This window comes from Lissotriton vulgaris, chromosome 6 (assembly GCF_964263255.1).
Source record: "Lissotriton vulgaris chromosome 6, aLisVul1.2, whole genome shotgun sequence".
NCBI lineage: Eukaryota > Metazoa > Chordata > Amphibia > Caudata > Salamandridae > Lissotriton > Lissotriton vulgaris.
In genome coordinates this window covers 1412799235-1412817277 of record NC_141694.1, presented here as the reverse complement: position 1 = coordinate 1412817277, position 18043 = coordinate 1412799235, and the positions used below count along the sequence as shown (strand labels likewise).

The 18043-nt window shown below is 47.1% G+C and overlaps 1 protein-coding gene across 19 annotated transcripts in view; it reads left to right on the top strand.

Moving 5' to 3' along the window:
- REPS1 (RALBP1 associated Eps domain containing 1) overlaps positions 1-18043 on the top strand; it is a 1100512-nt gene that overhangs the window by 740948 nt on the left and 341521 nt on the right. For 11 of the 19 annotated variants that reach the window (XM_086927540.1, XM_086927556.1, XM_086927550.1 and 8 more), the window contains one exon: positions 12105-12177. In XM_086927540.1, coding sequence (XP_086783666.1) covers positions 12105-12177 — 73 coding nt within the window. The remainder of the gene's footprint in view (positions 1-12104; positions 12178-18043) is intronic. The other 8 variants (XM_086927551.1, XM_086927541.1, XM_086927549.1 and 5 more) reach the window with 1 other exon arrangement.

Genomic DNA, 18043 nt, shown 5'->3' with positions numbered 1-18043 from the left:
GAACCTTGAGTTTCTTACAGAAAAACTTCAGCTCGTTCTTTGAGTATTTATCCAGCTTCGCGGCGTCCCACTCGACCTCAAACACTTCCGAGGTCGCGGACTCCGCTCCATCCAGGCTCTTCGTGCCCGGCATGGTCTTCGCGCTCGGAATCTTCTTTCGGCAAAATTGAAAAAGCAAAGTCTGTGGCTAAGTAACTGGACCGTAATCCTTGTGTAGTGGTCAGAAGCTCAGGTATAGATATCGCAAGTGTAAACTCGAAATCCCACCGCTGCCACCAATGTAGGAAGGGGGAGGCTCTAGTTGGCGCAGTGCAACACTAGCGACAAGCAGGGACTCTCTCTTCCTCGTCAGGGCTGAGTGTTACCTTCCAGACAACCTCTGCTTACCCTCTAGGTAGTGTGGCTTAAGCAGTCGTAGGCTAATCTTTGGGGCACATAGGGTTAAACACTTGCAATAATACACCTTTACAACCAACCCACCACACAACGAGACCAGACTGTATTCTGTAAAAATATATATCTTTATATAGATTTTAAGCAGGCTTGTGAATACAGTCAATCGTACTTTATGATAACGGTTGCAAGTTTACTCAGTTCAGGTTACCACAGTTCTTATGCAGTTCTCTTGGGGCCCGTAGGCCGGTGTTAACCAAAGTTCTTGTGGAGCCGGCGGCTTCCAGGGGATCTGTCCCACGTCGCGTTGCCTTCCCGGGGTCGCTGATCGTTGCGGCTCTTCAGCCGAGCAGGTCACTGGTCATCCGGGGCAGCGGTGTTCTGTGGCGGCAGGGTCCTCTCCTCGTCGTCCGCTCCGACCCTGGAGGCGGCGGCTGTGCGGCGGTGGCAAGTGGCAGTACGGTCCCCAAGTGCAGGACGTACCCAGCCAAGTGCCGGTGCAGCTGTGGGCTCACAGCTGGGCTGTCGGGCAGGCTACCGACCTTGCGGATTCTCACAGGGCAACTGTCCGTCTTTGCAGGTGAGTGGCTGCTCGTTAAGCAGTCACCTCGAGAGCTCGGACCGGACGGGTCCTCCTTCGCTTTGCTCTCGGGCTCCCGGTGCAGTTACGGTCACAGTGTTCGGGCCAGCGGCGGCTGGTCCTTACTTTGCTCCCGCTGTTGCTTTGGGCCCCGGTCACGGTGGTCAGGTGGATGTCGTTGCCTTGGAGGAGATTCCTCCGTCGGTGCTGCGGCGATGGTCAGCACCCGCAGTCGCTTCCTTCCAAGGGGGTAGCGTCCACTGGTCCTGGGACGCTGGTCAAGGGGCAAGTACAGTTGCAAGCCCTTGGAGATCTCTTTAGCAGAGTTTGGCACAAGTAAAGCAAAAGTCTTTTCGTAGTCTTTTCTTCTTCCTCTCCTTCAGCAGCAAGGCACCAGACACAGGCAAGAGTCAGCACCCTTCCTTGTCTCTCACGGTCCTTCTCGTAGGGCAGAGTCCTTCTGTGGCCCAAACCGGATCTAATTTTCAAGGAGCAGGGCTCCTTCTTTTATAGGCCAATTCTTTTGTTCTCGCAGGCCAGGGGGGCCTTTGCATAGCCACTCTCAGTCTTTGAGTACCCCGGTGGGTGTACTCCGGCTTCTGCTTTCAGTGTGAGGGGCAGGCGTATCAGACGCCCCACAGGAGGTGGAGCCAGCATTGTCCGGACAGGGGTGGCCAGAGTACCTTGTTGATGGGGGCTTCGCCCTTCCTGGGCCAGGCGTCGGCAGAGTCATCCGCCGCCCCCCAGGAGGGTGGAGCCAGCATTGTGGTGGTCGAGCACAGCTACAGTTCGAGTCAAGAGGCACTCCTACCTCCCACTAAGGTGTAATCTGCGCATTCACCACCTGTCATCCCTCCAGCCCTGTCACTCACACATCCCAGACAGTCAGATACACATACCAGCAGAGGCGGGATGAAATGGTTAAGCAAGCAAATGCTAACTTTCTAAAAGTAGCATTTGCAAACCCAGGATACTAAAATAAACTTGACTACAAGAAATATTTTATCATCCTGAGTTCAGGCATACTAAACATGACTCGCTACCATGCTCCTTGAGTCTGCGGGGATTATAGGGTGTAATAACCCTCGCAGCTCAGTCTGGCCTAATGGAGCCGGTAGCCTTCAATAGTGAAATACGGTCTTGGTTGTAAGTCACTACTAGGACATGCCACGCACATCAGGGCTTGTCCTACCTTACACCTACAACGCACCCTGCCCGCAGGCCTACCATAGGGGTGACTAATATGCAGTCAAGGGAAGGGTCGGTGCTGGCAAGTGGGGACACTTGCCCAGCTAGCGTGACAGTACGAGACCGCACGCGGGTTCTGCGGTCGCAGTTCCCAGACACATCTTTACGGCTGCTTCGGTGGGTGGCGCAACCAGCGCTGCAGTCCCACCAGCAGTATTGGCATCTACAAGCCCCGGCACTCTCTTGTGCACTTTACTAGGGACTAACAGTAGATCCAAAGAACCAATCATGGATACCAATCGCATGTACAATTTACAGTAGGGAGCACTTGCACTGCGGCACGGATCAGCCGTGGCGCAGTGCCCGGAGTATCGGAAAACCAGCAAAACATCGGAGGCACACCAGCAAAAAGTGGAAGGGAGACTCACGCCAAGGTGCCAGGTCTAACAATCCTTGTAAAAGCGCGCCCCAGCACACCTGCATGTTATTCATTTCCTTCTGTGAGCAAGGCAAGAAGCCGAAACGTTAGAAGATGGAATATGGCGCTGCTGTACCTGAAAATAAAACAGCATTTGCAGTATTGGGCCTCACCACCATGTGTGCTACAGTGATGTTTTCAATGGGCTGCCCCGTGCCCATTCTTTGTGAGGCCACTCTGTAGGATCTTGGGCTCCAGTAACGTGGGAACTTTGTGGTGTATATTAACGGAGGAGCCTGATCCACTCGCGCACCTAACCTACTTAGGAGATGCCAATGGTGCGAAAAGGACGGCGCGAGGAAGAGATTCAGGCAGGATTACTTCCTGCCATGATCGTGCTGCGAGTGGTGTTTGTTTTTCAAGTCCGATTTTCGATCAGCATTTAAACACTGTTTCTACTCACCTGGCTGACTCCTGCAATAAGAACAGTGCTTGGGCTTTGAAGGAAATACCACCAAGGTAAAGATTATCAGAGGACTTCCATTTGAACTCTAAAAATACCAACACAATGCACTATGGAACTTGTAGTAGTTTTAAGTCAGTCACGTGATTCATCCTTGTAAAAGCGCGCCCCAGCACACCTGCATGTTATTCATTTCCTTCTGTGAGCAAGGCAAGAAGCCGAAACGTTAGAAGATGGAATATGGCGCTGCTGTACCTGAAAATAAAACCGCATTTGCAGTATTGGGCCTCACCACCATGTGTGCTACAGTGATGTTTTCAATGGGCTGCCCCGTGCCCATTCTTTGTGAGGCCACTCTGTAGGATCTTGGGCTCCAGTAACGTGGGAACTTTGTGGTGTATATTAACGGAGGAGCCTGATCCACTCGCGCACCTAACCTACTTAGGAGATGCCAATGGTGCGAAAAGGACGGCGCGAGGAAGAGATTCAGGCAGGATTACTTCCTGCCATGATCGTGCTGCGAGTGGTGTTTGTTTTTCAAGTCCGATTTTCGATCAGCATTTAAACACTGTTTCTACTCACCTGGCTGACTCCTGCAATAAGAACAGTGCTTGGGCTTTGAAGGAAATACCACCAAGGTAAGATTATCAGAGGACTTCCATTTGAACTCTAAAAATACCAACACAATGCACTATGGAACTTGTAGTAGTTTTAAGTCAGTCACGTGATTCATCCTTGTAAAAGCGCGCCCCAGCACACCTGCATGTTATTCATTTCCTTCTGTGAGCAAGGCAAGAAGCCGAAACGTTAGAAGATGGAATATGGCGCTGCTGTACCTGAAAATAAAACCGCATTTGCAGTATTGGGCCTCACCACCATGTGTGCTACAGTGATGTTTTCAATGGGCTGCCCCGTGCCCATTCTTTGTGAGGCCACTCTGTAGGATCTTGGGCTCCAGTAACGTGGGAACTTTGTGGTGTATATTAACGGAGGAGCCTGATCCACTCGCGCACCTAACCTACTTAGGAGATGCCAATGGTGCGAAAAGGACGGCGCGAGGAAGAGATTCAGGCAGGATTACTTCCTGCCATGATCGTGCTGCGAGTGGTGTTTGTTTTTCAAGTCCGATTTTCGATCAGCATTTAAACACTGTTTCTACTCACCTGGCTGACTCCTGCAATAAGAACAGTGCTTGGGCTTTGAAGGAAATACCACCAAGGTAAAGATTATCAGAGGACTTCCATTTGAACTCTAAAAATACCAACACAATGCACTATGGAACTTGTAGTAGTTTTAAGTCAGTCACGTGATTCATCCTTGTAAAAGCGCGCCCCAGCACACCTGCATGTTATTCATTTCCTTCTGTGAGCAAGGCAAGAAGCCGAAACGTTAGAAGATGGAATATGGCGCTGCTGTACCTGAAAATAAAACAGCATTTGCAGTATTGGGCCTCACCACCATGTGTGCTACAGTGATGTTTTCAATGGGCTGCCCCGTGCCCATTCTTTGTGAGGCCACTCTGTAGGATCTTGGGCTCCAGTAACGTGGGAACTTTGTGGTGTATATTAACGGAGGAGCCTGATCCACTCGCGCACCTAACCTACTTAGGAGATGCCAATGGTGCGAAAAGGACGGCGCGAGGAAGACATTCAGGCAGGATTACTTCCTGCCATGATCGTGCTGCGAGTGGTGTTTGTTTTTCAAGTCCGATTTTCGATCAGCATTTAAACACTGTTTCTACTCACCTGGCTGACTCCTGCAATAAGAACAGTGCTTGGGATTATCAGAGGACTTCCATTTGAACTCTAAAAATACCAACACAATGCACTATGGAACTTGTAGTAGTTTTAAGTCAGTCACGTGATTCATCCTTGTAAAAGCGCGCCCCAGCACACCTGCATGTTATTCATTTCCTTCTGTGAGCAAGGCAAGAAGCCGAAACGTTAGAAGATGGAATATGGCGCTGCTGTACCTGAAAATAAAACAGCATTTGCAGTATTGGGCCTCACCACCATGTGTGCTACAGTGATGTTTTCAATGGGCTGCCCCGTGCCCATTCTTTGTGAGGCCACTCTGTAGGATCTTGGGCTCCAGTAATGTGGGAACTTTGTGGTGTATATATATATATAGATATATATAGATATATATAGATATATATAGATATATATAGATATATATATATATATAGATATATATATATATTCACTGAAAAAACCATAGGTTTCACACCAGTTATAGTTACCTTTTTCAGAAAAACACACATTCACTGGATGGTGTCATCAGTGATGTCATGAGTGATGTCACTGACCATGTCATGAGTGATGTAATATGTGACGTCATCAGCAGTGCATTGCAGGCGCGCAAGTTATAGTGAGTCCAACTAACTAAAACGTGGAATTTCAATGGTTTTATGTCACTAAAATTTACAGGTAACTATAACTGGTGTGAAACCTATGGTTTTTTCAGTGAATTTCATAGGTTTTTTAAATGCTAATTCCTAACTATAAGTCTCACTTTATATGGAAGACTGTTAACGCTCTAGTTGTTCTTTAGAACACTCTGGTACATTCCATCATTGGGCTTTAGTTGGGCTACATATGGCTGATATTTGGGCTACATTTTGTTTTTTTTTGTCTCTGGTGGCCATCTTTGGGCTACATTGGGCTACATTTGGGCTACATTTGGGCTATATTTGGGCTCTAACATATATATAGCCCAATGTAGCACAATATATATTTTTTTTAAAGTTAATTTTCGTAAAAACCACTTGAGTATAGCAAAGGCACATCGGGCTACCAGTCCCTACAATTTTTCCCATTTATTTTAATTTTTAATGCCTTGGAGCGCTCCCGGTGCGCGCCCCGGAGAGCGTACTCGTTTGAAGCGCCCCGGTGCGCGAACCGGGAAGCGTCCGGTTAGCGCCAATGTCGCTAACGAAAACATGATCGTGATGTATCGCGTAGCCGCGTCCGCGTGATACGCACGGAGTAAACGCACCCGGAAGCATTCGACGCGCTTACGCGACGCGCCCCTGGGCGCGCCCCGGGGGGCGTAGCGTAAGCGCATCGGGTCATGTGACCTGAAAATAACACTTTTGATTGGTTCACAACAGTTTTGTTTTCCAAATGATGAAAGACCCCACCTTTTTTCCTCATTTTCACTTTGTTGTTTGAGTGAAGAGGACTGTGAAAAATGGCTTAAGTAGTAGCAGCTGCAGGTGCATCTGGACCACCACCACCTCCACCACCACCACAAAGACCACATTGGTGGTCATGAAGAAGAGGACGACGAAGAGGAGCAGGAGGAGAGGTAATATCTGCCTGAGGACACCCCCCCCCCCCTCCCATACAAACCCAAAGAACATTTTATTTGGGAGTTTTTCAAAATGCCAAGGGGTGCCAAAAAAGTAAATGCAGCAAAGGTGACTTGCCTGATCTGTGACCAAGAACTGTCAAGAGGGAACCCAAACAGGAAATATTCGTTTGGGAACCACACGATGATAAGGCACATGCAGAGGAAGCACCCAAACAATTACTCAAGAGCAGAAGTCGGGCAACTGAGCAAGAACCCTCCCCAACCTTCAACTTCAGGCACCTCCAACCAACCCACTCCATTGGTTGCAGAGGCTAGGGAGATGGTCCCTAATGTTCAAACTAAGTTTTCCCAATTTAAATTTGTTTGCATATATTGCAACAAAACTATATCTTATGGTGAGCAGAGCATCACTTTACTTAATCGAGCTGCAGACAACCGTCACTGCAGCAAGCAACCTTAATTTTTTCCTATTTTTTTGCTCCAGTTGAGCTGTTTGCAATTCCCTGTCTTTTGTTTCACCCCAGAAAATCTACAAAAAAATATAAAATTGTTCTGAAAATCCCAAAAAAATGTTCAAAAAAACAAAAAAAATATAAAACAACAAAAAAGAAAAAAAACAGTTCTTTTCAGAACTACCTCCCATTTATATAAAATGACTTACATTTTTAAACTCTGCCATTCTCTTTTTTCCCTGGTGCGCTCCCCGGTCCGCTCCCCGGTGCGCGTAAATCGAAAAAAAAAAAGTTTTTGCCCAGCGGGACCCTTTTATAGCCCCCACATCAAACCTAGGGGGTCAGGGGGGTCTACCCTGCCCTCTTATGGTCAGTTCCCCCTTTGTTTTGGCCACCTCTTGTGTCTCGATCCTACCGAGACACAAGATGGCGGCCGCTCCGGACTGTTTCGAATGTTTACAGTCACCCAAGAACCAATCAGCTTTCTGCGCGCAAGTCGGAGCGCGTACCGGGGCGCGCTTATAGATATATATATTTTTTTTAACCTAAATTACTCAAAATCCACTCTAGCACATACCTTGAGACATAGCAAAGGCACATCGGGCTACCAGTCCCTACAATTTTGCCAAATTTGGTGTAAATCCATTCAGCCGTTCGGACTAAAAGTGAGGTCGACCGCCCTATGGAAATTAACATGGGGAAAACGCGTTTTGGGACCCCCCTTTTATCTCGGCCCCCCCTTGACGCTTCCCTCCAAACTTTCAGGGAAGGACCGGAGCTCGACGAGGCCATTTTGAGGACATTTTCAGGCAGATTCGTCAACCGGCGCAAAGTTATTCCAAATAGAATTTTGAGATTTAACATTGAAAAAAATCCTAACTATAACTACCTACTGGCAACCGCCAGTAGGTAATATATATATATATATATATATATATATATATATATATATATATATATATATATATATATATATATATATATATATATATATATATATAGTTTAATGATAAAGGTCTGCAGATTGTTTTCTGTTTCGAAGATATGTGATTGTTGTCAATGAAATGTTTCTTTCCATCCTCTGCCTTTAGTTTGTCAGTGGATTTCAGGTCATCACAATTAGACTAGGCAATGGACCTGGTCTGTCATCTACTGGTCCGCAAATCTTGACGTCTACCCCAGTGTATTTCTGTAGAGATCTGGGCTCTTTCAGCCCTCCAGGGGTGTGCTTCACCCTCTTTGTGAGTCATTTGTTGGCAAGCTCGCCAAATAACAATACTACATGTGTTCTGTAGCGGGCTCTGAAAGCTGTAGGGCCCTATAATAGCACTTGAAAATCTCGGGCATTACTTTGTACAGTCATGTTGCAGTAGTTTAAAGGATATAACTAACTAGTGGGCTACAAGACCCAGCTTTTTCCAGCAGCTGTTTGAGACTTGAAAGATGTAAATTAGGGGTGGCCACATCCAAATTCCCAAGTAACCTAACTTTCAGCCCATAAAAGGAAGGGTTTTTGACAATCCTCTCAGGCATTCAAGCCTACACAGGCCTTAAAAGAAGTCTGAATGAGCCACTTGAAGAACTGTAGTATCTTTGCATTCGGTTAATTAAGGATCAGTTGGGGTTTCCCGGGAATGACCACCTGATAGTCTGAATGCCACAAACGTTTTTTTTAGGTTTATAGCTGCTACTTTTTTCTGCAACAAAAAGCTCTTAACAATTATCTAAGGGAATATGTGGGCAGAGATAGAAGGGAGGTGGAGGCCAGAGAGGCCACTAAGTGAACCAAGTTCAGTGAAGGAGTCAAAGAAATTATGAAAACATTGTAAAAGGACATAGTATCAAAAATAGTGCATTGGAGAGAGAAATATAAGAAAGAAAAATGATGGGTGTGAAGAAAGAATGATTGGTATGAACTGTAAAGGAGGAAGGTAGGAAGCAAGGATGAAAGGAAAAAATTGTGAAAGGAGGGAAGGAATCATGAAACTAAGGAAAGTTGAAAGGAAGGGTAAAAATGAACTAAACAAAGGGTGCAAGAGTGGATACAAGTGAAACGATGGATGGGTGGATTGAAGGGTTAAATGTCCAGCAGGTGAAAGGCTAGATGAAAGGAAGGGTAATAACCCTAAATACCCTGGATCGCTGGCTTACTAAAGCCTGCGACCCAGTGGCTCCCCTTAAACGGATTTCCATCAACCGCATCCGTAATGCCAACAAGTGGTTCAGCCCTAGCCTTAAAGCTTAGAAACGGGAGTTACGACAGGCTGAACGTGCATAGAGAACAACTTACTGCCCGACCCGCAGGCAACACTATATCACCATTCTTAGTGAATATAAAAAATGCATCCTGGCAGCCGAGACAGAATATTTTTCAGGTCGTATTCTAGCCGCGGAAAACCAACCACGCGAGATCTTTGCCACTGTTCACGAACTGGCATCATCGGAGAGAACTCTGCCTAAGATCCCTCCTTCCCAGACTCTATGTGACTCACTCAACAAGTTTTTTATTGAGAAAATTTCCCGTATTAAAGATAACATCCTTCCCCCATTGTCCAATTTTATAGACCCCCAGCCTGTCTGCAATCGTTCATCCTTTACTCACATCCCCTTTTTGACCAAGGATTCCCTACTCCCCCTACTCAGACGTGTTAAGTCTGGCTCCCCAGCCGACATCTGCCCGGCCCGTATCCTTTGTCAGATCTTCTCTGACTGCCCCTACCCCGCCCTTACCCTTCTGAATGATTCTTTTACGCATGGCCTTGTCCCTACTCCTTTCAAAGCTGCAACAATTATCCCCATACTAAAAAAACCCGGGGCGGACCCTGCCTCCCCGGCAAATTATCGTCCCATGTCCCTTCTCCCGTACTTGGGAAAGGAAGCTGAGTTTCATGTCACCCAGACGCTCAGCTCCTTCATAGAGGCTTCTAACTACCTTGCACCCTGCCAGGCGGGCTTTCGGCCCCGCCATTCCACCGAGAAAGTGGTCATTTCGGTCATGGACCAACTCAGACAGGGACTTCACACCAACTCCCCCCAGGCCCTAGTCCTTTTGGACTTGTCCGCCGCTTTTGACATGTCATTCTTCTTTCCCGTGTCAAGGCGGCGGGCATTAGGGGACCGACATTGGTCTGGTTGGGCTCCTTCCTGTCCGACCGCACCCAGGCCGTCCATCTGGCTGAATTTTGTGCCCCGCCCTGCAGAGTGCAATGTGGTGTCCGTCAGAGTTCCTCCCTTTCTCCTCTTTTGTTTAATCTTTATATTTTTCCCCTTATCTCTGCACTACAACAAATGGAGGTCACAGTCTACAACTATGCTGATGACCTCCAACTCATTTTTAATTTTTCCTCCCCAGCATCTGATGCCGCTAGCTTCCAGTCCGTCATGCTGTTTATCCGGGATTGGATGAACGCGAACCATCTTAAACTCAACCCGGATAAAACAGAGCTGGTTCTGACTGGGGGCAGCGGCAACCCTTGGTCTTCTTCTTTTTGGCCCCTCTCCCTTGGTCCCTCCCCCATCCCCTCGGACTCTGTCAAGACTCTTGGAATCACACTCAACCACCATCTCACACTTCACACCCACATCAGTTCTGTTGTCTCCTGTTTTTTTACTTTGCGTATTATTAGGAAAATATCCCGTTTTTTTTCCCTCCCTGCACTCAAACTGATTCTAATGGCCATGGCCATGGCCATATCCAAGATCGACTACGGGTACATCATCTACAACGGTGCTCCTGCCTATGCACTTCATCGCCTTCAGCTGGTGCAGAACCAGGCAGACCGATTGGTATATGGCCTACCCAAATCCCATCACTCCTCTCCTCTCCTTTTTTCCCTTCACTGGCTCCCCATCAAACAACGGGCCCTCTTCATACTTGGATGCCTCACTTTTCAGGCTAGGGCGGGCACTGCTCCTGCCTTTATCAATTCGGCTATTACCAATTATTGCCCATCCAGAGATCTTTGCTCATCCACCAAATCTTTATTAGTTATCCCCCACTTTAAGAAATCTAGGTCGAGAGGCCAGAAATTCTCGGTCTTGGCACCCACCTTTTGGAATACCCTTCCGCCCTCAGTCAGACACTCCTCTTCTTACATGGAATTCCGCAAGGCCCTCAAAACTTTTTTGTTTCAGCAAGCTTTTAGTTCTTAGTCCTGGGCCTTCTTATCCTGCATTTTCCCCAGCGCCAAGAAACTGCATAGTGAACGTGCGCTTTACAAATCCTTAAAAATTCAAAATTCAAATAAGAATGGATAAGAAAGGTGGACGAGTGATTTAATGAATAGGTCGAATAATGGGTCATTGTGTTCATATAAGGTCATTGGATAAATGGAATGCTATACAAATTAAAGAGGAGGATAGGAAGGTGGATAGATTAATGTGGGAACAGACCGATGAATGGAATATCTGGTGGATGGAAGGAATGGTGAAATAATGAATGATGGGATAGATAGATTTTCTAAAAAGAGAGATGCAGGCAAAGGTGAAAGTGGAAGGTCTGTAGAAGGCTTGATAGATGAATGGATGTATGGGACAAGGAAACTCTTCTAGGAGGAGTCGGGCATATTTCTTCGACCTCTCACTGTTCGAGACTTTCGTTCAGTGTTGGGGTTTTTTCTGGCTACTCCTGTAGGTGAATAGGCAAGACGTGAGTAAAAGAGAAATCATTTTTCACCAGGAAAGACATTTTCGCCCTAGTGAAACAGGTTATTCATTGTAAACGCACAGCTCTTTACGTTTATGCATTTGGAAAATCTAAATGAAGGGTTTGACAGACATGTTTATCACTTTGGCTCAGGCTGTGATTTCTCTTCAATATCTGTTCTCAGCCATCCGCTCCTAAAGCTGTTGTCCAGAGAGTAGTGCCTCTACTGTATCATTAAATGGAAGAGCAAAGCATTGTATTCACACTTTGTCTACTATGCCATTTATCACAAAAGCCCTCTTCCGCTGTCCTACACCGGTCATTGGCCCGAGCTCTTTCTATAACTATTGCATTTTGCATTGCTTATGTGATTTATTCTTGATCACAATCCTAATTCTACCTCTGTTAGCTTTTGTGCTTAGTTATCTATTTTTTTGTGTTAAAGTTTATTGCAAGGGCGATGGCTGGGATGGAGAGGAGGCTTTCCTAGTTTATAAGTGTATTAAGATGGTGATTGTTCATTAAGGAAATTAATCACATATGCTAGCCTTCGAGGTATCTAAATCATGCATGATGGTGGATGTAAAAACACAGGTGTTGTGTAAAATGACCTAATGTTACATGATATGTTGTGCATTACTGTTTCCCAGCAGATGGTTATAACAGTTCGGACTCCTTTACATCAGACACAGAGGAGACTGGAAATGCAGTGACACGGCAACGGTCAGTAGTCCTCAGGACATTTAAGGTGTTGGGTTGGTTTCGAAATCATTATTTTTTTTAATGAAACTATGGGATAATGCGTTGCCTAAAGAAGTGCAATATGACTTTGTTCATGCACCACCACTGTTATTTTTATTTTGATTTATAAAAAATGTTTTGGGGGCTTGATGAAAATTCGGCACATAATGAAATCATTAAGGTAAACAAGACCACAGTGACATGAGAAGTCTACACTAGCTAAAGTTGTACACGGGAGTTAATTTGGGTTGGGTGTGTTCCTAAAAGGAACAATGAATTTGAGTAGCCTAAATCTTATGGCTGCAAACGTTGGAATTACTGTGCTGCTGATTACTCTTCCACGGATCTAGATTCCTAATGTGTCCCATCCCCAAAATACCTCCAGTTCTGCCACCTGTGGCATGATCTCACATGCCCATAGTAGGGTCTGCTCTGTCAACATTCTGTGCCACTCTATCTTTCAAAGTATTTTTGCACAAAATAACTATTATAGTTGCTGATGGCTTCCCTGGCAGTATGCACCCCTCGTATAAAAGAAAAGTGCTGCAAATCAACCTGCCCAAATGTCCACCTGTCGCTATTATATGCTGGGTCAGGTCCATGGTTGAAGATCCTTTGTAGTTGGCTCAACGAGATCGACTAAAATAGCTGCATATTCAGACCGCCCCCAAAGATTCAAAATCTATTTGTAAAACAGCAAATGATGCCTTAAGTCATCCCACCAGTGCATTGGTTAGTCGTTGCATATCATTTCTGGGTTATCTATGCGGCATGTAGCCACTTTTTTCTCCTATGTAGGTTTTACATACGGGCAATTTCTAGTGACAGTCCTATAATTATGGAACCACTGGATGAAGAACCACCTATCCATGCAGTGATAAATACTCTATACCTTACGTGGTGAAGTCAACATCTCATCACTTAGCTATACAAATCTATTTGGGAATGCACAGACATCTCGTTGGTTCATCTTCATCATCAAGACCTCTTCACGACTCAGAGTAGTCTAAAGCCTTTTATTTATTTTAAAAAACATACTTTATTGATTTTATGGAATGTCACGAGGCGCGTAAGCATTGTTACAATTGGTACATAGGCACTTCGACAAAAATCAAATGAGCTTGAATATAGTTATGCCTACAGGTTACAGTCAGGATATAGATGCTAGCCCTTATGGGATATTGGCATTTTAGTATCAACCAATTGCAATAAGAATTTTACTGGCTAATTGTCCACCAAGGTTAAAGTAAAAACAAAACAACTCCAAGTCTAAAGCCTTGTAGTCCCCTAAGACTGTTTTGAGGAATAAAATATCCAATATATGATCCATCACAGGGCTCACCTTACAACCTCTTCATTAAATCATGTTACCCGCAGTCAATTTCACTTGTCCTAGATGTTTTACCCAGGTTGCTGACTTGCGGCACATGCTCCGGTCCTGCTCTAAAGTAGCAAGTTTTTGGCATGCAGTACATGCTTCATTGATCATGGTCACAGAACTCACCACATGAAATGCATTGTAGGCTACTGCCTTGGGTGTTTTCCACAGGCAAAAAAAGATCACAGTATGGGTGCATTTCACCAATCTCGCCCTACTGTTGGCCAAGCATCTACTAACCATGCACTGGAATGCCCAACAACCCCCGACTCTCCCCCTGTGGTGTATGGCATTACTTAGATGGGGGGGGAAGCAGAAAGCTCTGCACTGCGTTGGGAGGAGGCCCGTCGTATATGCCGGCGTCCTATTGCTGCTGCCTGGGACACTATGCCTATACATTACAAGGAACTGGCTGAAGAGATTCGCCTCCCCCCTCTCACCATATTACATCTTTAGGCCTCAGGTCCCTGGCGATCCTCCCTCTCCATCACAACCCCCCCCCCCCCCCCCCCCATTCAGGCTCGCAGCATCACATTATCACATGTGCACCCCCTAGTTCAGTTTTCCCAGTGTTGCAACCCAACCCTATTATTCATTAGGTCCCCTCATCCTTTTAGGACACATAGGAAGACAATTTTACATGGCAGCAGGTAGCTGAAGGGTTCTGTCGTTTTACATTAGTATGAGCCAGTGCAATTCACTACTAGCCTATTCTTTGTGCAGGTACTGAATCTTGGTTTCTTTCATGTACTGTAATTGAAACGTGTCTACAGATTGCTACCTGCTTTTTATTTGCTACAGTTGTTAATGTGTATATAAGAATGCCACCCATTCTTGTTCCCATCCTGCTACAAGTGCTATTGCCTTTAGTTGATAAAACCCAATGAAAATTTGTAATCGTCATAAAGTCTTTTTGGACTTTGATTGGATATAACAGCAGTTCGGCTATAAATCTATTCTGCAGTTGGAGATAACTGCACTCTACAGGACCTTAGAGTGACTTGTTCTGACCATGCTACATTTTTTACAATAACAAATGCAGACGGAGTCAAAATCGATGAAGGTGGTTTATCTCCAAACACTGAGCTGCCAATGCGCTTGCGCATTGCTGGCGAGATTATAGTTAGGGCAAAAGAATAGTCTACCAAAACGGCGGATTAGACACAGTTCATGTGAGACAGGCGCGTGCACGAGGCCAGCAACGTCACACACCCAATCACACTTCAAAGGCTGCCACTTCCCCGTCTCCCGCGTGCACATCGCACACCACCACTCTCCTATTTCGCCTCCCATGGCTGCTCTTCCCATTCACGCGCTCTGCAGGTCACCATTTGCCAGCCTGCGGCCGCTAGCGCTTTCATCCCTATCACTCCCCCCTCTCCCCCCTCTCCTACTTCCCCTCCCACCTCCGCTCTTCCCATTCACGCACTCTGCAGGTCACCATTTGCCAGCCTGCAGCCGCTAGCGCTTTCATCCTCCCTCTCCTACTTCCCCTCCCACCTCCCAAACCGCATCCAGCCGCGAAGAAAACATATGACCTGCCCGCTGCTGCTCGCTGTCGTGGATGCCAGCACAAGCATGATGTGCCAATGTGTTTATACCGATGCTTTAAAAGTGGCCACATGATGTCATCAGAACATGCATTATATCTGATAGTTGTTCACTGTGAGTTACAACTTTTTCAACTTGAGTTTCACAGACCATGGCAGCATTTCTGGCACCATCTTCAGTTGTTATAGTTATTGCTTTGTTACCGAAACAGCAAATCTGTAACAGCTGTGGGACCTTTCGGGCTCTCATGTAGTACTGAAAGTCCCCGTTTGGTTATAGTGGCTGTAGCAGTATGGGGTTGTATCCAGTGTAATAACTTCAAGATGGCTCCTGGTTGCGAGCAGAGCTTTTCTTAATAATGCTCAGGGGTGTCACTTAATAGAATTTTAACATCTTCCAGTTTACGCTATCAGCCCTCGGCAACGCTAGTCACATCAAGTGATTTCAATCACTTTACTCCAGTTTGCTATGTATTGAGCCAGTGGGAGACAGTGGAGACCTGTGAAATGCAAAGAACACGGACGAATAAGCCTGACCAGGCTAGCTCAGCTGGTTGAGCGCTTGCCACGGAGGGGTCTAATCACCGCTTTAAATTCCACAGAGCTGTTTTAGGCTACAAAAACTCGACAGTCCGCTCCATTTCCACTCATGCTAGAATGTACAAAAAGGAAAAAACAAGAGTAACTACTGTTTGTGTTTTTGCACACCCCTTAGTCCAATTATTACAAAACGGAGTTCCTTTATTTAAAAGCAGATAAGATGCAACATATAGAATCATAGATGGGTATATGGGAATGTTTTTCAGCTGGGGGTTCTGAGTGGCATCACGTAGACAGAGAGAGCAATGTTTGAGTTATCTCTGATGTCACCCATACCCACGAAGGTGCAAAAGACCCAGCTTCCCTTGAATTTACAGTGGGCTTAAACTCCTCTCATTGGTTGGCTTTTACTGTCATTTGCTGACTTCTTATTCAATGGCTTGTTTAGGACTAGAGCCCTGCTCCAACTAGGCTTGTGCTGGACAAGTACCTATACGCACTACATACATGCAGAGACCAAGGCTGGCCAGGAGGGTGCCTGTGGTCCAGCGAGCATTACTGGCGCTCAGTGAGTGACACTGGGCTTCAGGATGTGATAGCCGCACCTGACTGAGTGATCAGGTGCTCCAATGCAAATCACTCAGTTCGGTGACTATGCCAATGCCCCAAGGAGTGAGGCAGGCCCGACGAGTAACAGCACCATGTGGAGGGAGAGACTGGAACTAATGAATGAGGCTGTGTTAAAGCCCGTGGTACTGCCACCTAATTGGTGAAAATGTGTTCTATTGTGTGAGATTCCATGTCATTCAGTGAGACTTTGACGCCGGCCTTGAAGTGGGTATTTACCACAAAATCTCTGTTTCCATTGTCTTCTTCGTGTTTTTACTAGCTAGGATTGAGGGAACATGTAATTGGGTTGGAGCATTTCTAATTCAAACCTGTCAAGTTTCTCTCTAGGGGTCTGCTTCTAAGGCAGAGGCTCGGTTTATGTTGCTCTTGAACATTTTTTTTCAGGGACCTTCTCAACATCAGCCGCCTTCGCCACATCCTACCCTAGCCCCGTCTGGCCCTTGCTGCTGCCTTAAGCCTGTCTGGTTCCAAGAACTGTGGTAAAATAGCATGATTGATGAACTAAAAATCACATTTATTGTTGCTGTGAGGCAGATTCTTGGCCCGAGCTCCTGGCACTGGTGGATACTCTAAAACGATGGGGTCAGGGGTCACCGATAAGGCAGTAAACAAAATCACGTGTAGTCAAGTGCACGATTCACATTGTGAAGCTGGATGTACCAGGTGCCAAAACCTCTAATCGCCCTCCCAAAATAAAGATTCACTCATTCACATTTCACAGCCTGTCCAGCTGCTGTGGGTATTTCTACCTTAACATTCTTTAGCGAGCTCTGGACACAGCTAGTGGGAAGCAAATGACACTGCTGCTCGCCGCATAGTGCTGCACACCTCGCACTGCTGCAGGCCTTGCACTGCTGCACGCCTTGCACTGCTGCACGCCTCAAACTGCTGCACGCCTCGCACTGCTGCACGCCTCGCACTGCTGCACGCCTCGCACTGCTGCACGCCTCGCACTGCTGCACGCCACGCACTGCTGCACGCCACGCACTGCTGCACGCCACGCACTGCTGCACGCCGCACACTGCTGCACACTGCTGCATTACTCACACTGCTGCACACTGCTACATTAATCACTGCTGCACGCCTCACACTGCTGCACGCCTCACACTGCTGCATGCCTCACACTGCTGCACGCCTCACACTGCTGCACGCCTCACACTGCTGCACGCCTCACACTGCTGCACGCCCCACACTGCTGCACGCCACACACTGCTGCACACCCCACACTGCTGCACGCCTCACACTGCTGCACGCCTCACACTGCTGCACGCCTCACACTGCTGCACGCTTTGCACGCCTCACACTGCTGCATGCCTCACACTGCTGCATGCCTCACACTGGTGCAAGCTGCACGACACACTGCTACAAGCTGCACGACACACACTGCTACATGCCTCCCACTGCTACATGCCTCCCACTGCTACATGCCTCCCACTGCTGCACGCCTCTCACTGCTGCACGCCTCGCACTGCTGCACGCCTCGCACTGCTGCACGCCTCGCACTGCTGCACGCCTCGCACTGCTGCACGCCTCGCACTGCTGCACGCCTCGCACTGCTGCACGCCTCACACTGCTGCAAGTCTCACACTGCTGCACGTCTCCCACTGCTGCACGTCTCCCACTGCTGCACGTCTCCCACTGCTGCACGTCTCCCACTGCTGCACGCCTCACACTGCTGCACGCCTCACACTGCTGCACGCCTCACACTGCTGCACGCCTCACACTGCTGCACGCCTCACACTGCTGCACG